Source organism: Coloeus monedula, assembly GCF_965178545.1.
Source record: "Coloeus monedula genome assembly, chromosome: 2".
In the NCBI taxonomy this organism is placed as follows: domain Eukaryota; kingdom Metazoa; phylum Chordata; class Aves; order Passeriformes; family Corvidae; genus Coloeus; species Coloeus monedula.
Genome location: NC_138782.1, coordinates 7,960,638 through 7,977,130, shown reverse-complemented (window position 1 = coordinate 7,977,130; position 16,493 = coordinate 7,960,638). Strand labels below are relative to the sequence as shown.

At 40.6% G+C, this 16,493-nt stretch overlaps 1 protein-coding gene across 6 annotated transcripts in view; it reads right to left on the bottom strand.

Annotated features, from left to right (window-relative positions):
* The window catches only part of MACROD2 (mono-ADP ribosylhydrolase 2), an 884,685-nt gene that overhangs the window by 82,752 nt on the left and 785,440 nt on the right, over positions 1-16,493 (bottom strand). For all 6 annotated transcript variants that reach the window (XM_082303078.1, XM_082303080.1, XM_082303082.1 and 3 more), the window contains exon 9: positions 12,070-12,151. In XM_082303078.1, coding sequence (XP_082159204.1) covers positions 12,070-12,151 — 82 coding nt within the window. The remainder of the gene's footprint in view (positions 1-12,069; positions 12,152-16,493) is intronic.

Here is a 16,493-nt window from a genome sequence, read left to right as displayed (position 1 = left end):
GGAAGCATTTGTAATGAAATCAGCATGATAAAGTTTCAAATTAATCTAAGATATGACACTAAATCAGCAGAATATAATATCTTAACATACATATATCACCTGTTCTTCTGTGGAAGTTCTTAATTATAGTTCTGTAAGTGACTTGGATAATAAAATTCCCAAAGCAACAGAATAGTTTCTAAGCTGGTGATAATGGACACAGACAAGAAATCTGGTGTTATTAAAAAGTAGGGAAGTCATTATGCAATATAATTATGAAGGGGCAAAGACTGCTTTTGTGAACTAATTGTGAATTAAAGGCTGTTTTTTTTTCTGGGAAGAGCTACCTAAGGCTTGCTGAAAGGCAGCGGAGTCTCCATACCATTTTTGAAAATGGAAGTTTGGCTCCAAATAACTTGGTGACATGATCTCTGAATCATTGTGGTGCCTTTGAAAAATTTACCCCAATCTAGATATGAGTCTGAGTTTCACTTTGGCACACAGCAATCCCCAGACACTTCATATGTCTGTAATTATTACTCTCACACTATTAATCCATCTGGTGGAAGCATTTCCCTGTTAAATATAAAACATTGTCTTTCACTGACCTTGGTGTGGCTGGCTGAAGTGATGAACACCATGTTTAGCTGACAGAGCTCTATGCCAAAACCAATTATTTGACATAAAAATCAGTGGTGTAGAAGTCTATGTCCAAAATGCATTCACTTACCCCCCGAAAAAAATGATATTAAGGGCAGTTTCTTGGCAACTGGTTCTAAAGAAGTAAAAGTATTTTTTACTGAAGCTCTACATGCCTAATACAAAGCAAAATCAGTGCCAAGATTACCATAAGATTTGTTATACGTAGTTTTGTTTGATGGGTTTTTGTTTCTGTTTTTTAAATTTTTTAAAATTTTCCTTATACATTTTCTTACCCCATCTAGAGGAAGCCTTTGAAAAGTTTCTTTTTGTTTGAAATACGCACCACAGACATTCAATCCCAAAGCATAACTGGATAAAATGACAGAAGAACCTAAGAGTGAATCTTTGTCAGCTGCAAACATTTCCTTAAATACATATTGTCAATATTTCTTGTCCAAACTCCCCCACTGGAAAGACCAGAGGTGAGATCCTCTGTACCTCTCACCCTCACTTTAGAGCTGTTGAAAGATAATTGACTAGCAAAACATGCTCTAGTGTGTGCACACATCTATCCACACTTGGTTATTCCTCTGGCTGGAGAAGTAGAACAATGACCTTTCACATCGCTTCCCCATTAAAGCCCTGGATTTTGGGAAGTTCTACCAAGATGACCTTGCTAGAAAAGGAATGACTGATCTTGCAGTCTGGAGTGAGAGGAAAACTGACACTGACTACCAGAAAGGGTCAGCCCATCCCCAGGAAAAGTCACACCAGTATTTAGAAGGCTTAGGAGACAAGAAAACCTTCTAATCCAGAATGTGTCATATGGTTTGAGAGTGCAAAATTTCCCAGTGTATAAGCTGAGGTATACTACATAGAATTAAGGTATTAGATCAGTGATGTGTGGGAGAACAGTTTCCACTCAAGTACAAAATAATTTACAGTTGAAAGTCAACCTACGATTGAAAGTCTCCCTTTAACCCCCAGGCTACCTGGGGTAACTAGATCTCTAAAGATGAGAGCTTTACATTTGGGAGCAAGTTGCTCAGAGCATAAGCTTTGTGCAAGCCACAGGTTCCCTGGTGGGGTCATGTGCTAAGTGATGCCTGTGGCTCTTTCATTGCCCTCTCCCTTGTTATCTGCTGAGCTTTGGGAAATGGAATAATTACACCATATCTGCTCTTACCGACACTGGAAAAGAGGATGCCTTCTTCTGTCAGTTCATTTTGTTTTGCCTTTTGCCTTGCTGGTCAGGTTGTTTCCCTGTCTCCCTAGTCGTGGCATACAAGCAGACACAAGCCAGATGGCTACAACCATCAATCTGAGTTAAGATTTATGTTAGGAACAGAGAGGTGAAAGGCTCTAAATACTGCTGCTAATCCCCAAAGCCATTAAACCACCTCCTCCTTGTTGCTCACACTTTCATTTGCATTCTCCTTCATGTTAGCATGTGGAGAGCCAGCACTGTACAAACACTTTTTATTTTTAACTGTGTGTGCATTGAGAAGCCCTTACATGAGAGCCAGCTCCATGCTGCAGGCGGCTGCTGCTTCATCTGCATTCAGGTCCTGCATCCCGGGCTGCTGGCACTCCCCAACAGCACTGCATGCTGCTGGCTCCTCCCTGCCTCCCTCTAACCTTTCCTCAGCTGCCTAATTGCATCCTTCAGGATTTTTTTCTTTTCCCAGCATTTTCTGCAGTTTCCTGATTTCCAGATGTTTCCCTATTGTCAGTCAACCTACATGTTTCAGTCTGCTCCTCCTTGCAAGCGTGGCTCCATGTACTGACCAAAACCAGGGGAGAACAGGGAGGGTAGTGTGGGAATGGACTAAAAATCCCCTCTGCAGCTTGTATGAACATGCTCTGGCAAACAGAGAAATTAGATGGGCAGAGCTGTACAGGAGGCTGAAATGACAAGTTGGTGATCATACTGTTGATGTCTTAAAATAAAAACTCAAACAAAAATAAACCCCTGAAAATTTCATCACTGAGATCTGCAGCCATCCTCTTGAGCTATTTGCAGTGCAAAAACATGGGTCTGGCTTGAAAAGTTCCTACTGCCAAGAACTTCCCTAGCATGTATTCCATGATCTGCCTGTACAGTTTCCACTGGGATAACAGAGGAGGAGCAGTGCAGCAGTGGAAAACGGATCCCATTTTACCTTTGAGGAAAACTGATCCCATTTTGGGTCAGTCTTGAAAAACTTTTTGTGTCCAGTCTTGGAGCAGCCAGCAGTGTGGTCGAGGGTACCCGCTTGAGGCAAACCATCTAAACCATGATAATATCATGTTTCCAGAAGCTGAAAAGACCAAGCAGGTTCTCACTCTCTGTATTTCTCTCTCCAACACCTGTCTTTCCAAAATTTTATCCCAAAGCATCAACCACATGACTGCATGATCACCTTCACAGCCTTAGGGAGATTTATAATCGTATCTCATATCTTATTACAATCCCTAGTAAATGAAAAATCACTTCTTTTGGTGGCTTACAACCACTGTTGATACCCAAAAAGAGCTTCACGACAGTGTACAGGCTTTATGTCCACCTCAGCATGAGAGTCAATGTTGCTGTAGCACAGTGAGCCACACAGGAAGGTTTCTCGAAGCCCAAACGTACATATGAGGCTTGCAATAACCCAGGATCTCCCCAGCTCTTTTGGTTGTTTTGATTCCTCCAACTCAGTTCTCCACTAAGGAAATGTCACAGAAAATAGCACAAAAAAAGGCAATATTTTCTTTGAGGAGAAGCAGGTTTGGAAATCTCCGGCAGATGAGATCAACTAAAACAGTCCTGGCTCTTTTCTCCTCTCCTAGTAAAATGTTGTATTTTCTATAAAACTTTCCCTCATCCTCAGTGCTCCTAAGATGAAGGAAAAACCAAGAAAAAGGCAAAACAAAAAGATCCTTAACAAAAAAAGTGCATTCTTCTGCTTTGGAAGTAAAAATAGGACTTCTTTTTGTTCTGAACATTTCTATCCTTTAATCATGCAATCCTGCATACAGAGCAGCAGGCACTATATAAACCTCCACCTGATACTGAGCAAGTTTCATTGAATTTTTTTGTCTGATTATAAAGAAACTTTCACTGATACACTCTGTACATCCTGGCCATACTGCAGCAGTAGCACTGGTTTCCTTCCTGTGTTGTTTAGTTAAACCAGTCCCACAACACTGGAGCCTCACAGAAGGTAGAATGTGTTTGTAGCTTTTGAAGCCACATCACATAGAAATCCTTAGTACCAATCTCCTAAGAAGTTAGGAACCGGGGCTTTTTTGTCATCACATTGATGACCTCTTTTATGAACTATATCACTTGATCTGCTGTAAAATACATACCATACAAACCATATGAACCTCAGCTGCATACGAAGACTATGCAGTAACTGCTGTTCTCACAGTGAGGGAGCTGGACAACCTTATTCCAGTGAAGGAAATGGTACTCACATCAGGATCCCATTTGGATTTCTGTTTTCCAGATGCTTCTACCTTATGTAAAAGGACCAAGGCACTTCTTGGGGAAACAGGTTTCAGGTTTTAAAAAATAACCTATTCCTTATTTCCTCTCTGCCCTAAAATACTGAAAATAATGAAGTTTTGTTCACACAAGTGCTAAATTGGATGTTAATCTAGTAGACACACACAAAATGGCATGTTTTGCATGTGGTCATACATTTGCAAATACAAGGTTCTAACAATATCTCATCAGTAACCTATGGCAAAGGCAATCAAATGAGACAAACCCGAATTTAACTGCATCCTTGGAAATAAGAAGCAGTGGAGCACATGAAGTCATTTGGAGTCTGTGGCAAGAGAGGACAGGATATTTGGAATGCTTTAATGAGATGCCACAATACCCAACAGAATAGGAAGAAAAGATCTCTGATCAAAGATGTATTCACATAACGTATTAAACAGAAAAAGCTGCTTGTTCTTTTTCTGGTGCCAGGGATCCATGTGTCAAGGGCTGAGTACAGAAGAGAACAGCAACACACTTCCCTATGCCAGTCACTCCCTGAACCTAAGGTCACACGTAGGCCATGAATAGCTGTCATTGCACCAGTCCTCTGTTGGTTGAGCTCATCCTTTTTTAAACTGTATTTAAAACTTACAAGCTCTGCAGCACCTCATACCAAGTACTCTTAGATCCTAGCTCTGTGCTGTGTGAAAAACTACTTCCTTTTGCTTGTTTTCATTCTGATTCATCATTTCCTGGGACACCTTGCACTCCTTGTGGTACAAGAGATGGTAAATATCTGCTCTGTATTCACCTAATTACCAAGCTCATCATCTTCCTGTGCTCACCCATGCTGTTATCATGCATAGCAACCCGATCCTTGCACCTAAATGACCCCTGTGCCTTCAAGGGCATCCTCATCCACCTGCCACTGCTGTTTCAATGCAGTTCCTATACAGGTGTCTCCCAGGAACTGGAAATCTCAGGGATTTGGAGTGAATGGACAAATACATAGAAATTGCCATTTCCCCCGACTTCTGGATTGATTGCAGGCTCTGTTGTCAGTCTCACAAAAGGAGACATGAAAAATCTCTACAAGATGCCAAGAAGCATAGAAGATGAGGCTCCATTTAGCAAAGCAAAAGCAAAAGCTCCTGACAACAGCACTTTTATAGGTTATGGTCCCATTGCTGATCCATGCCCTGCTCCAAGCTGTGACACTGCTGCCATCAGGATTGAGGAAGCAAACGGTTTTCCAGACCACAGCGCAGACAGTATCACAAGCCTCTATCAAACCATGTTTTTGGGTGACCAATAATTGCAACACACAAAGTCTAGAGCAATTCAGCAGTTGGCCATAAAATAACTTCAGGAAGTTTTACTATGCTTCAAAAGGAAGTGGGAAGCTACCCATTAGCTTTTTTTTAGGTACTGGAAACCTACTGCGATGTTAGAAGGTGCTGGGAACCCTTTCTTGATCTGTATATCTCCTAAGATGCTGAAAACAGTATCTGAACCATCAGCTATATATTCTGTCCCCCAAGCACCACTCCAGAGCTGCTGCTTGATCACCCTCCTGCACTACACTGAGACATTGGCAAAATGCGCAAAACAGACAACCCCAATGAGTGGTAGGACTGGCACAATCTTTACCGTGGCAAATAAAGATAGAAAGTCATAGAAGAATTTGGTTTAACAGTTTTATGAACACATTTAGCTTTAAGTGACCTTGCGATTTTCTGAGGTAAGTTGTTTTCAGACATGTTTCAAAATGGACAGGTATTTTAAACATTTAAACTTTTGGATTGAGAACAATTTTTACAGCAACCTATTTACACTGGAGGGTACTTTATCAGGATCTGTAGGTGCTGTGGGAGAGAACTAGAGCAAAGCCAACATCCTATTTTAGTGCATAGGCTCCTCCAGCTCCCCCAGATGGGCAGTGCTTCCTTGGAAACCTCCACTACTGAGGACCGAGGAACCATCAGGGGAAACATTGGGGCTGTGCTTCTCCCCAGCTGTTTTGAATAAATTCTTCAACAAGGGGCCTTGCAGGAGCCATCTGAGTATGAGGTCTTCCAATATAAAGACAGTTCAAAGGGATGCAGAGAGCATTTTGTACCCTCATAAAAACATCAGTGTGCCACAACTTCTCCAAACCCACTGCTGCCTTCCACCTTCCACCCACCAAAAAATCCTCACTCATCCCTGCCTCAACACAAGACTTACACAAGACTGGAAATCTGAGGGGAATGTTCAATGCTGGCATGGAATCCAGAGCATGCTGGATGGTTATGAGAGCATAAATACTGAGGGGTACCCTGGTATGCTCTCAGTGGCTTGATACACAGCACTAGAAAGGAAAGGGATGCATGGTCATGGCACAGTCACCATCTGAAAAGCCAAGCAGGATCTCCAAGGGACAAGACAAAAGTTTCAAGAGGCAGAGAAACCAGAGTCCCCTAAGCAACCCAATACAACAGCTCTATTGGAACTATGGGGTTGAGGAAGCAAGACAGCAAACAGTACCTTGCAAGCTTTGTGAGGGAAAGCAGTGAAGAGAGTAATACAATGGTCTGACTGCTTCCAGTTTCACCCTGTGAGATCACAGGCATTCATCAGCTGTGAAGATAGCAACTTGGAAAATCTGCATGAAGGCAGGAAAAACAGCTGCAACCAAAACCTTCAGGATGGCCCTTATTGATGAGGAGAAGAAAGCTAAAGAGATATCAAACTGCCCCAAATCTTACTCGCTAAGGGACATTTCTGCAGGACCCCAAGCCCCGGTGGCCTTTGTACTCCAGCCATAACAACGCAGAAAAACAGAGCCTTGTGACTTATGAGGCAAATCACTGCCCAGGTGAAACCTCCCATAAAGGATATTGGGCACTTCCAGTAAACTGCTTGGCACCTCTCCACAGAGTAAAATAAAGCCCATGAAAAATACTTTGTGGAATACATTCAGGTGATGGATTACAGAAACAAATTGGCTCATGAACACTGCAAATGCAAATAGAGAGGCTAAATTTATCAGATGAATTACCCATTTGATACTGGATTACTTGCTAAGGGCTAACTTATGACTCCTTTGCTCATGCAGAGGACTGCTCCAGCCCCAGTGCAGTCTGCCATAGTAAGCAGAGAGAGCGATGCCTCTCAATACCAGTACAGAAATTACAGTCCCTGCTTAGGAGTTCGCTCACGTATTAGCACAGGGATTGGCCTTTTTAATACAAAGCCCTTCATTCAGCCGTTTAGACAGTTTCCAATTTGATTCCAAGCTTGGGAGATCTCTTAACAATGAATTTCCTCTGCAATTTTAATATATTCGCACATTTTATGCACAAGCAGGATGCTGTGCATCCTCCTGAAGTAATAGGAGAATTATTGTAAGGCAGTAGCTCTTATCCATATGGTTTGAGTAGGGGAAATAGTGTTTTCATCAACCAGGATGAAAGCAGAAAACGCATTAAATATCATAACCTGTAATAACCTGTAATAGAGGGAAGGGAAAGTTTTCTCAAGATGAAGCAATATCGCTCTCTTTTTACTAACACAACTGATCATGACTAAAAAAAAAAAAATCTCTTAGGCTCAGCATCCTTTCATTAGCTCTAAAAGGACACAAGTCTAAAAGCATGCACCTACCATCTATCAGCTGGCCTAATGAAAGTGCAAATGTCCTTTCTCCAAAAATTTCTGCAATGTTTTAGTGAAGTAATTTTGTTACTCTGTTTAAAGTAGCAAGAAGTTAATATAACCATGGATGGTTCAGCTTCACAGGACATCCCTTTTATAGCATTATTTTTGTCTAAAAACCTTTTTCAGAAAAAAAAGTTTCTCCTCTCCAATCCACTGATAACAGGTGGTAGATTTAGTAATACTTTAAGCATTACAATTGAAGATAAACCGTTTATAATATATGACAGCCACCATGAAAAATAAGCATTTGCCAAAGGTCCTTACAAGATTATCTGTCTGACATATTAAGTAGCTTTGTGTACACGGAATATAGGAGGAAAAGAAAAAAGGTATCATTGCCTCCAGCTGGCAACTATTTACAAATACTCCTAATTTTCCTCCTATGTATAGAATCCTAGAAGTATGCATTAGTTCAAAGTAAATGTTGGCAAATCTAGATTTTCAAGGGGGATTCCATTTTCTGCTAAGTCTTATAAATATGTATACTTAGCAATAAAAGTAATGCCTAATGTCTGGACTCCATATAGAGTTCTGTTAGAAGAAGCAATGCATTCCAAAAGAAAAGATGGTCTAAGTAGCAGTTCCTTTCCCAGAAAACTCACTCATACTACTAATAGCGATGAATCCAGCAATGTAACAACTACACATGTGAGCCAGAACTGCAGGCAAAGGTATTTTATTTGCTTGAAAGACATTCTCTCAGTTTACATAGGAAAAATGTTACAACACAGGTGAAGAGAGAATAGCTGGGCTATTTCATTGCACAAGGAGATAGGACTCAATTCATATAAAGAAAAAAAACCATCACTGTGGCACTGTTTGATATAGTAAAACAGTGATCCATCTTAAGCCAACAAAGTTGTTCTTTCTACTGCTCTTTTCCTACCAGAACATACAAAAACTTCTCAGCAAAACCTCAGAGGATCAACAGAAAATTCTGCCTGGACTAGGACCTTTTACTTAAACAAAACAGGACTTTTCTGGACAACACTGGCATGAGAACCTATGTCTGAGTTAAGTGGTGCTCTGCTCCCCCTTGGAGCATGCTGGCTCTGGCTTGGTTTTTGTAAAGTGTTATTACTGAGATTGAATCAGAAATGCTGAGACAGTTACAATTGCTCTGTTACTGCACAACTTTGCTACACTGCTAAGACATGACATTACTTCGAAGTCTGTCTCTTTCCCCTATATATTTAAAGTTTGAAAATGACAAGGCTCTTGGCAGTTGTCTTAATATCAATATTATTATTTGACTAATTTCTTTGGCATTCCACTAGCAAAATAGGCTTAATGATATGTTCAACTAATGGAACAATTTCCCTGTATCTATATTCCACTTACTCTAATGCACTGAGGTGTAATTCTAGCTTCATTTCATTATCACTTGACTAGCTCAAGCACTTGCATGTCTTTTTGGATTTATTAATGCAGTGGGTTTAAAGTAATAACTATTTATGTATACAACTCCATGAATATATTCTTCTTTCTAAGCAGTTTTGTCCACATCTATTAAAGTAGATATATTTCACAATGCTTCTGAATGCAAGATGCACTTTTAAAATGCCTTGATGTTTTTTCTCTAAGCTTAAAGCAATACCTCAGTGTTATTCTCTCCTGTGTTTAGATAGTGTCCTATCGATTTAAATTTAGGGCAAGTCTATCCTTAAAGACTTTAATTTCACTAAATTAACAGATTTCCTTTAAACCAAAACAAAGCCACCAGTTTCATTAATTTCTTCCACAGTAGAAATATCAGGAATTTACTGCCAAAGGCAGTTGCTAACTCCTTGACACAGAACCATGTTAGCTAAGTCTTCTGTGCGGGAAAACAGTCCTGCAGAGAGATGGGATATCTCTACAGTAGGGGAGTCTGCTGATAACTTGTCCAAGTCTGCTATATTAAATATAGATGGCAATTCATGAGACACCTGATAAAAGGAACAAACAGCAGACATGATGGTCATCTGGTGATCTCCATCCAGACCTTTAGCTGATGTTCTCACCAGGAGGCAGTTTAGCATGGGGCTAATTTCAGCTGACATCTGTTGAAGTGTTGGTACCTTGTGGAAAAGTGTCAATTCAAGTTGGCAAAGAAAGCCTGAGACTGTACATTAATGGTTAGGGCACTCCAGAAGAGAGGCCCCGATACTGACCATTTCTCTAGTGACACTACAGAGAGTCATTTGGGAAGCATGCATTTGTCCTGCCTCTCCCTGTCTCCTCACAAGCTGAAGATCTAAAGACACTAAAAAAAACCCACTAAAATAAAAACCTCCTGAATCCCTGGCTACTGGATCCACCCACAGGAAATCTTTCACTGAGTCAGAAAAAAAGCTTTAGATGCAAAACTGGTTCCTTTTAAGGCTCTGGCTCACCAGACAGTAAATGCCTAGTAACATTAAGGCATATCAAAATCCAAATCATTAGTTATGAGAAAATTGCAATGAGGAATCTATGATGATAGATCCTAAGGTATTTTAATAATCTATACCTAATCCCATAATAATCTACCTAAATTATGGATACTGAGAACTAAACTTTCTCTGGACAGTTGTGAACTTTGGATGAACCTTTTGTATAGCCACATATGCAAAACACTGGATTTAGAGGGTTCCTACCATGACTACCTCTCTATGGTGACATATCAGAATCCAAATTTTAGTTTGAGCAAAAAAAAAAATCATAAAACTGTTACATACATGAGAATAAACATACTTTTAAAACTATGGTATGGCAGATCATCTACCTAATGTGGTGTAATGCAATTATATGTTTTTCTATAACATGAGACCCAGCCACACAGGTTCTTTGTAGACAGGAGTTCAACAGTGTCAGGTTTTGAAAAACAAACAAAATAAATCTTCCTCTTTGCTCTCTTTCTGCTTTTGGGCTTGTCATGATACAGCTCTGAAGCATCTTCTTGTCCCTCAGACTTTCAAACACAAATGGGGATTACATTTATAGAAACAATACCAGGCTTTACACCACAATTTCAAAGCCATGGCAATGAAAGTGAGCATTAATACCCTTGATTTGTTGACAAATTGATGCTATGTTCTTCTCTCACTTAAACTAAAGGGCAGAAACAGAGCCAGCAACAGTAGGCAGGGTACTGCCACTTTATCCTTTGGGTTGGGTACGCTGACAAAAAAATAAAACCATACAATGAATGGATTAGACATGAATGCAGCTTTTTGAAATGCATGTTCAGTGTGCTCCAGACAAAAATATTATTAAGCGGTTAGACATCATTCGATGCTACCTGAATAATTCAATAGGTCTTTAAGTTTCAGCTGCCAATCACTCCAAACTGGTGATTACAAAGTCATTACAAAAAAGCTTTGTTCTAGTGAGATGAGACAAAAATATCACAATTTCCATGCTACCAAGCAAAGCAAAAGGAAAAAGCCACTGTAGCTACAGTGAAAACACAGTCCCGTGAAATTAACGGGACTCTGAACACACCAAAGCTCTGCTTCCTATTACTCCAGGGCTGTTTCCACTAGACAGACAGCATGGGGAATATTGGGAGATAAAACAAAATAATAAAATATGGATCTTTTCACATGTAGTCAGACTGATGTCAGCACAAAGGAAAATAAAATAGGAGGCATTTTAGGGTTGATAAAATTATGGAGAGCAGATTTCTATTGATGTATGATCAAAATAAATCACAGGCTTATAGGAGGAGGGGGATTAGCAAATTTACTATCCACCAGGTTTCCTTAAATCTAGAAAGCAACCTCCTGTGTGAAATCCAAGATGAATGGCTAACATTTCCCAAGTGCTCCAGTGAGAGCCATCTTTCTCCCATTCATTCTTGCACAGGGACAGCTCAAGTTTAAAGTCCTCATTCAGACACAGTTGGGCTCTCATCCCAGTATCTTTTCAGACCTGGAGAAACCCTACCAGCATTGTTAATGAAAAACGAAAGTGTGTACAAAGTGTGTGGAAAACGAATATACACTAGGAGCTACATTAGTGCAAATCATTTCCCTCTCAAGAGTCAAGAGAACCAGTGCCATACACCAAGTTTTGGAAAAGATACAGATACAGCATGGAATAAAGGGATTAGCCGTACTGAGCATACAAAAGCAGTATTACAAGTAGTTTAATAGTTCACACATTTTAGATGTCTGCATTTGTCCAGGATCAGAGCCTCTATGTGCAGCTGATCTTTAAAGAAAGTTCACATTTCAATATTTGGCTTTGGAAAGAAGAAAAGATGCCATCTGCTGCATTTTTGCTGCATCCTTTTTTAAAGTCAAATGGTACTTGATTACTATACCTACCTAGAGGGAAAAACTCGCCCATTTTCTTCTTGAAAATTTTGTAGTCAACCTCCAAAAAGACGCAGAAGATGATACGATCCACCTGCAAGAAAAAATGATTCACAGTGAAAGCATCAAAATCATCCTTATTGGCAACAATAGTCAATAAAGGCAAAGAAACTTTTAAGCCAACACACTTTTATGCTCCAGGCAAACAAGAAAACAGGGCTACATTTCTTGACTTTATTGTACATCTGTGTTGTAATTTATAAAATAACCTTTGCAATTGCAGCTCACAACTGTATTCTTTGTTAACTACCTCCTGTTTATGCAAACTGCTCTTGAGCACAGTATAAATGACTTCAGCATTCTAGATGAGAACTGGGATGCAAAGTTTGATGAAAAAGTCACATAGGGACTTCTAATAAGCATATAGAAGAATAAATGGGTAAGCGAAGAGCTCTTTTTCCAACCCTTGTCCAACAAACCTATTTGAAAACCCATTTAGTATTTTAAAATGGCTTTAAAAGGTTTCATGTGGTTTTAATTTACATGAAACCATTTATTCTCACTATAATACAAACAGAATGCAGCAGAAACACAAAAGCTGATTAGATGACAGGTCGCACACAGGGTAAATCATTTAATATGTCATCTACTTAGCGAGGCTGAGCATATCAGTGAAACCACAGCCCATAATGTATGCACCACCCACCAATGAGTTCAAATAAATTCTTTGGGAGATCACTGTATGTGAAAAACTTTTCTGAAACAGACTAAAAATAAAAAAAAGCAAAACAAAGCAAAGCCCAGAAATCAAAAGCCTTTAAGGCTGAAAAACACCCACACTGGACTTAAGCCTTGTGATTCCTTTATGTTATTTGTTTGCATTGCCCAGTACAAAATGCCTCTAACCAAAACCCAGCTTGGAGGGGTCTGTGGAAAGCAAAAAGACCCTCTCACAGCTGAGCTGAGGGACCTGCGACCCAGTTATCATCTTATTCTCTGAAGTGCATAAGAGCTTATCCACATAGGGATGAAGCACAAGCAATAGGAAATTTGGCATCTTATGCTGTCCTGGTGTTTCCATGCGCAATAAGGCAATCCATCATAGCAGAACTCCTCAAGAGTGCTTTTGCATGTGCTAGAAAAATCATAAGCCTCCCTCTGCAGGGAAACGGTGAGAGGAATGATCTCAAGACGTGAATTATTTCCCTTATCTTCAGTAGAAAATGCTGTCTTTTTGCTGCAGCTGGTCTTAGAAGTGAAGTCCAAGCCTTGGCTTCAAACACACTGTTATGCTGAACAGCTCAGGACATAATTTTTGAGCTCACTTTGGAGCAGCCCAGTAGAATAAAGAAGGGGATGAAAGCCGGCAAGCACTGGTTATGCTGAAAAATACCAGCATCTTCTAACAAGGACATCTCGGAACTAAAGGTGATGACAAAACCTTAATGATCAGCCTAGGTAGGTAATATCACGACTAGCAATAGTACAAGGGGTAATGGCCTCAAGTTGCACCAGGGGAGGTTCATGCTTGATATCTGGAAAAATTTCTTCATTGAAAGAGTGGTTAAGCACTAGAACAGGTTCCCCAGGGATGTGATGGAGTTCCCATCCCTGGAAATGATCAAAAAATGAGTAGATGTGGCACTTTGCAATATGGTTTAGTGGGAGAGGTGGAATTCACTCAAAGGTTGAACTTGAAGACCTTGGAGATCTTCTCCAATGTTACTGATTCTATGACACTCTATGAGACTGAAGGTACAAGCTACATCGGTGTAAAGGAAGAAGGAGGCTTGTGAGCAGGACAGAAGGCAGCACAGCAGAGCAGGGAAGCCTATTGGCAGATTTGTCAGCAAGAAAACTGCCTGCTGCTGTCTGCTCATATGATGCTTACAGAGCCAAGGTGTTCTGTGTATCCCTCATAAACAAACCAGGCTGGACCTTAAAAATATGCTTGACCATGGCATCAGCTGCTCTTCAAAAGGACTATAATAAAAAACTCAAATACTAGTTATGGGCTCAAGCCAAAAAGCCATACTCATATCCATACTCACCTCCATACTCACAAATTAATAACGTAAGGCCTCATTGCCAAGAAGTGTTACATTTTACCTAACACGATCGTTAAGGTCCCTACCAATCCAAACCATTCTATGATTCTGCCTAAGTTGGGTGTTTTCAGGAGGGAAGCTTTAATCAGCCACTGCTTAAATTGCATTTCTTGTGAAAATTGGAGTAAGATATTGCTGGGGTGTTGCTAGATTGTCATTGTCCATCTCTGTCTTGCAGACTTTCAAGCATTAAAAGTGATAGGCCCAATGAACCAGAACAGACAAAAGAGCAGGGACGGAAATGTATAAAGCAGAGGAGGAAGAATATTCCCACACAGAGAAGTTTCTGAGTCTCTACATAGACTCATATTCTCTGCTGAGAATCCTACAGACATTTGGCTCATTCTGTATAGTCCAACTTCTCAAGGTGTTCCCTTTACTTTTATTTATTCAGTGCAGCTGAAAATGATAAAACTTCTCCATGAGAATTTCTACTACTTCTAATATAATTCCTTAATTTAAAAATAGGGAATCTCTCTAGAAATGGCAGACTATTTCAAAATTTATAGCTTCCTGACTGTACACATCCTATATATAAACCTGTTCCCTTTCTTCTTGGTGTGAGAAAACCTGCTCTATTTCTAAGTATGCATAAGATATTGTGATGACAGCTGAAATCCTGTGTTTATCTGATTGAATGGCATGTACTGGCAGATAGTAAATCTGAAATTAAACCCTATTCTATCATTCTGCCAGTCACTGACTATTTTATCTAACATCCCCAGCTAAAATAACTTGAGATTAGGTAGGGAAAGTAACCTTTGTCCTCACTATGCCCATTTCAGCTACAATAAGGAAAGGTTTAAACCAAGTAACTATCAACCTACTTTGCCTGCTGGCCCACAAAAGCTCAGCAGGATTTTTGGGATGTGCAGTTAGGAAAGCTGCTCCTTATTCAACAAGGAAATCGCTCCTCTCATGTGGTGTGAAAATGCCAGCTTCATTAGAGTGTCACACCACCCCTTTAGAGAGGGTGAGGAATAGCCCCCATGGACTCCCCCGATAGTGTCCAGATAACCCCCAGTGCTTTCTGCAGATGCCCAGCTCCTCCACTGCTGACCAAGCACCAGTCAACTGCAGCAGAAGTGTAAAGGAGCTCCACGTTGAAGGTATTAAAGCTCGCCCCTGACTGACAGCTCTTTTTTGAAGGCTGGTATTAAAATCAACCATGCCCTGTCAGAGCCTGATTAAATTCTGCTCACTTCGCAGCTATGAATAGGTGGATCAAAGAACCCCAAAATCAAGAGCACTGCAGCACAGGAAGATGGGAGTTAAAATGCATGAGCTGTTCACTTAGTAGGCACCTTCACAGCTCAAGGCTGTGAGTACATTTGATTGGTTTTTTTTACCTTGGGCCCTGCTCTCCTTGCCAGGCTTTATTTAATTTTGATGGGGATAGCTTCCAGGTGGTTTTGTTAGCAGCACTTGATAAGAATTAGTAAACTTCTGCAAGGCTTACAGGACTCAGGCTATTTTTTAAGAATCACAGAATGGTTTGGGTTGGAAGGGCCCTTAAAGATTATGCGGCTCCAATCCGCCCATCATGGACAAGAACACATTCCACTAGATCTGATTCAGACTGGTCTTGAACACACTTTTTGCAGTAGAATGGACCCTAACACCAGAGTTTTAGAAGGGTACAGCCATATTTCATGAACTGAAAACCCCTCCTTTGGGTATAAAAGCACAGTTGGTCTAATAGCAGCAGCACTGACCTTAGTGCAAAGAAAGTGGCAAAAATATTTCCTCCTGGCTTTTGATCTTTGGGGTTTTGTTAGTTGGTGACTTTGAGAGCACTTTACATGCTGTGAGTTTTCAATTTATTGGTGTGTTGCTGCACCTTGGGTGAGTTCACTCACAGACCACTGACGGTCTATGGGAGCTCCATGGAAGGCTGGGTGGGTGGGTGCTCAGGGACACGCACTAAAATGATGGAAAGCTCTTGAGGGTTGCTTGAAGTCCTACTAAAGGACCCTGCCCTCTACTGCAGTGTGTGGGAGGACACTGCATGTTTAAATGTACATCTCTGCATGCAGCTGCTGCTATAGTAGGAATTTGTAATCTACAGCTGTATCTATACAAAAAATACAGAGTGACTTCTTACATGGGCTAAACTAAAAGAGATTAAGATTAGATGTTAGGAAGAAATTCCTTACTGTGGAATATGGAGGGTGGTGAGGCTTTGGCACAGGTTGCCCAGAGAAGCTGGGGATGTCCCATCCATGGAAGTGTTTAAGGCCAGGTTGGATGGGGCTCTGAGCAACTTGGTCTAGTGGAAGGTGTCTGTTGCCATGGCAGGGTGGTTGGAATGAGATGAACTTTAATGTC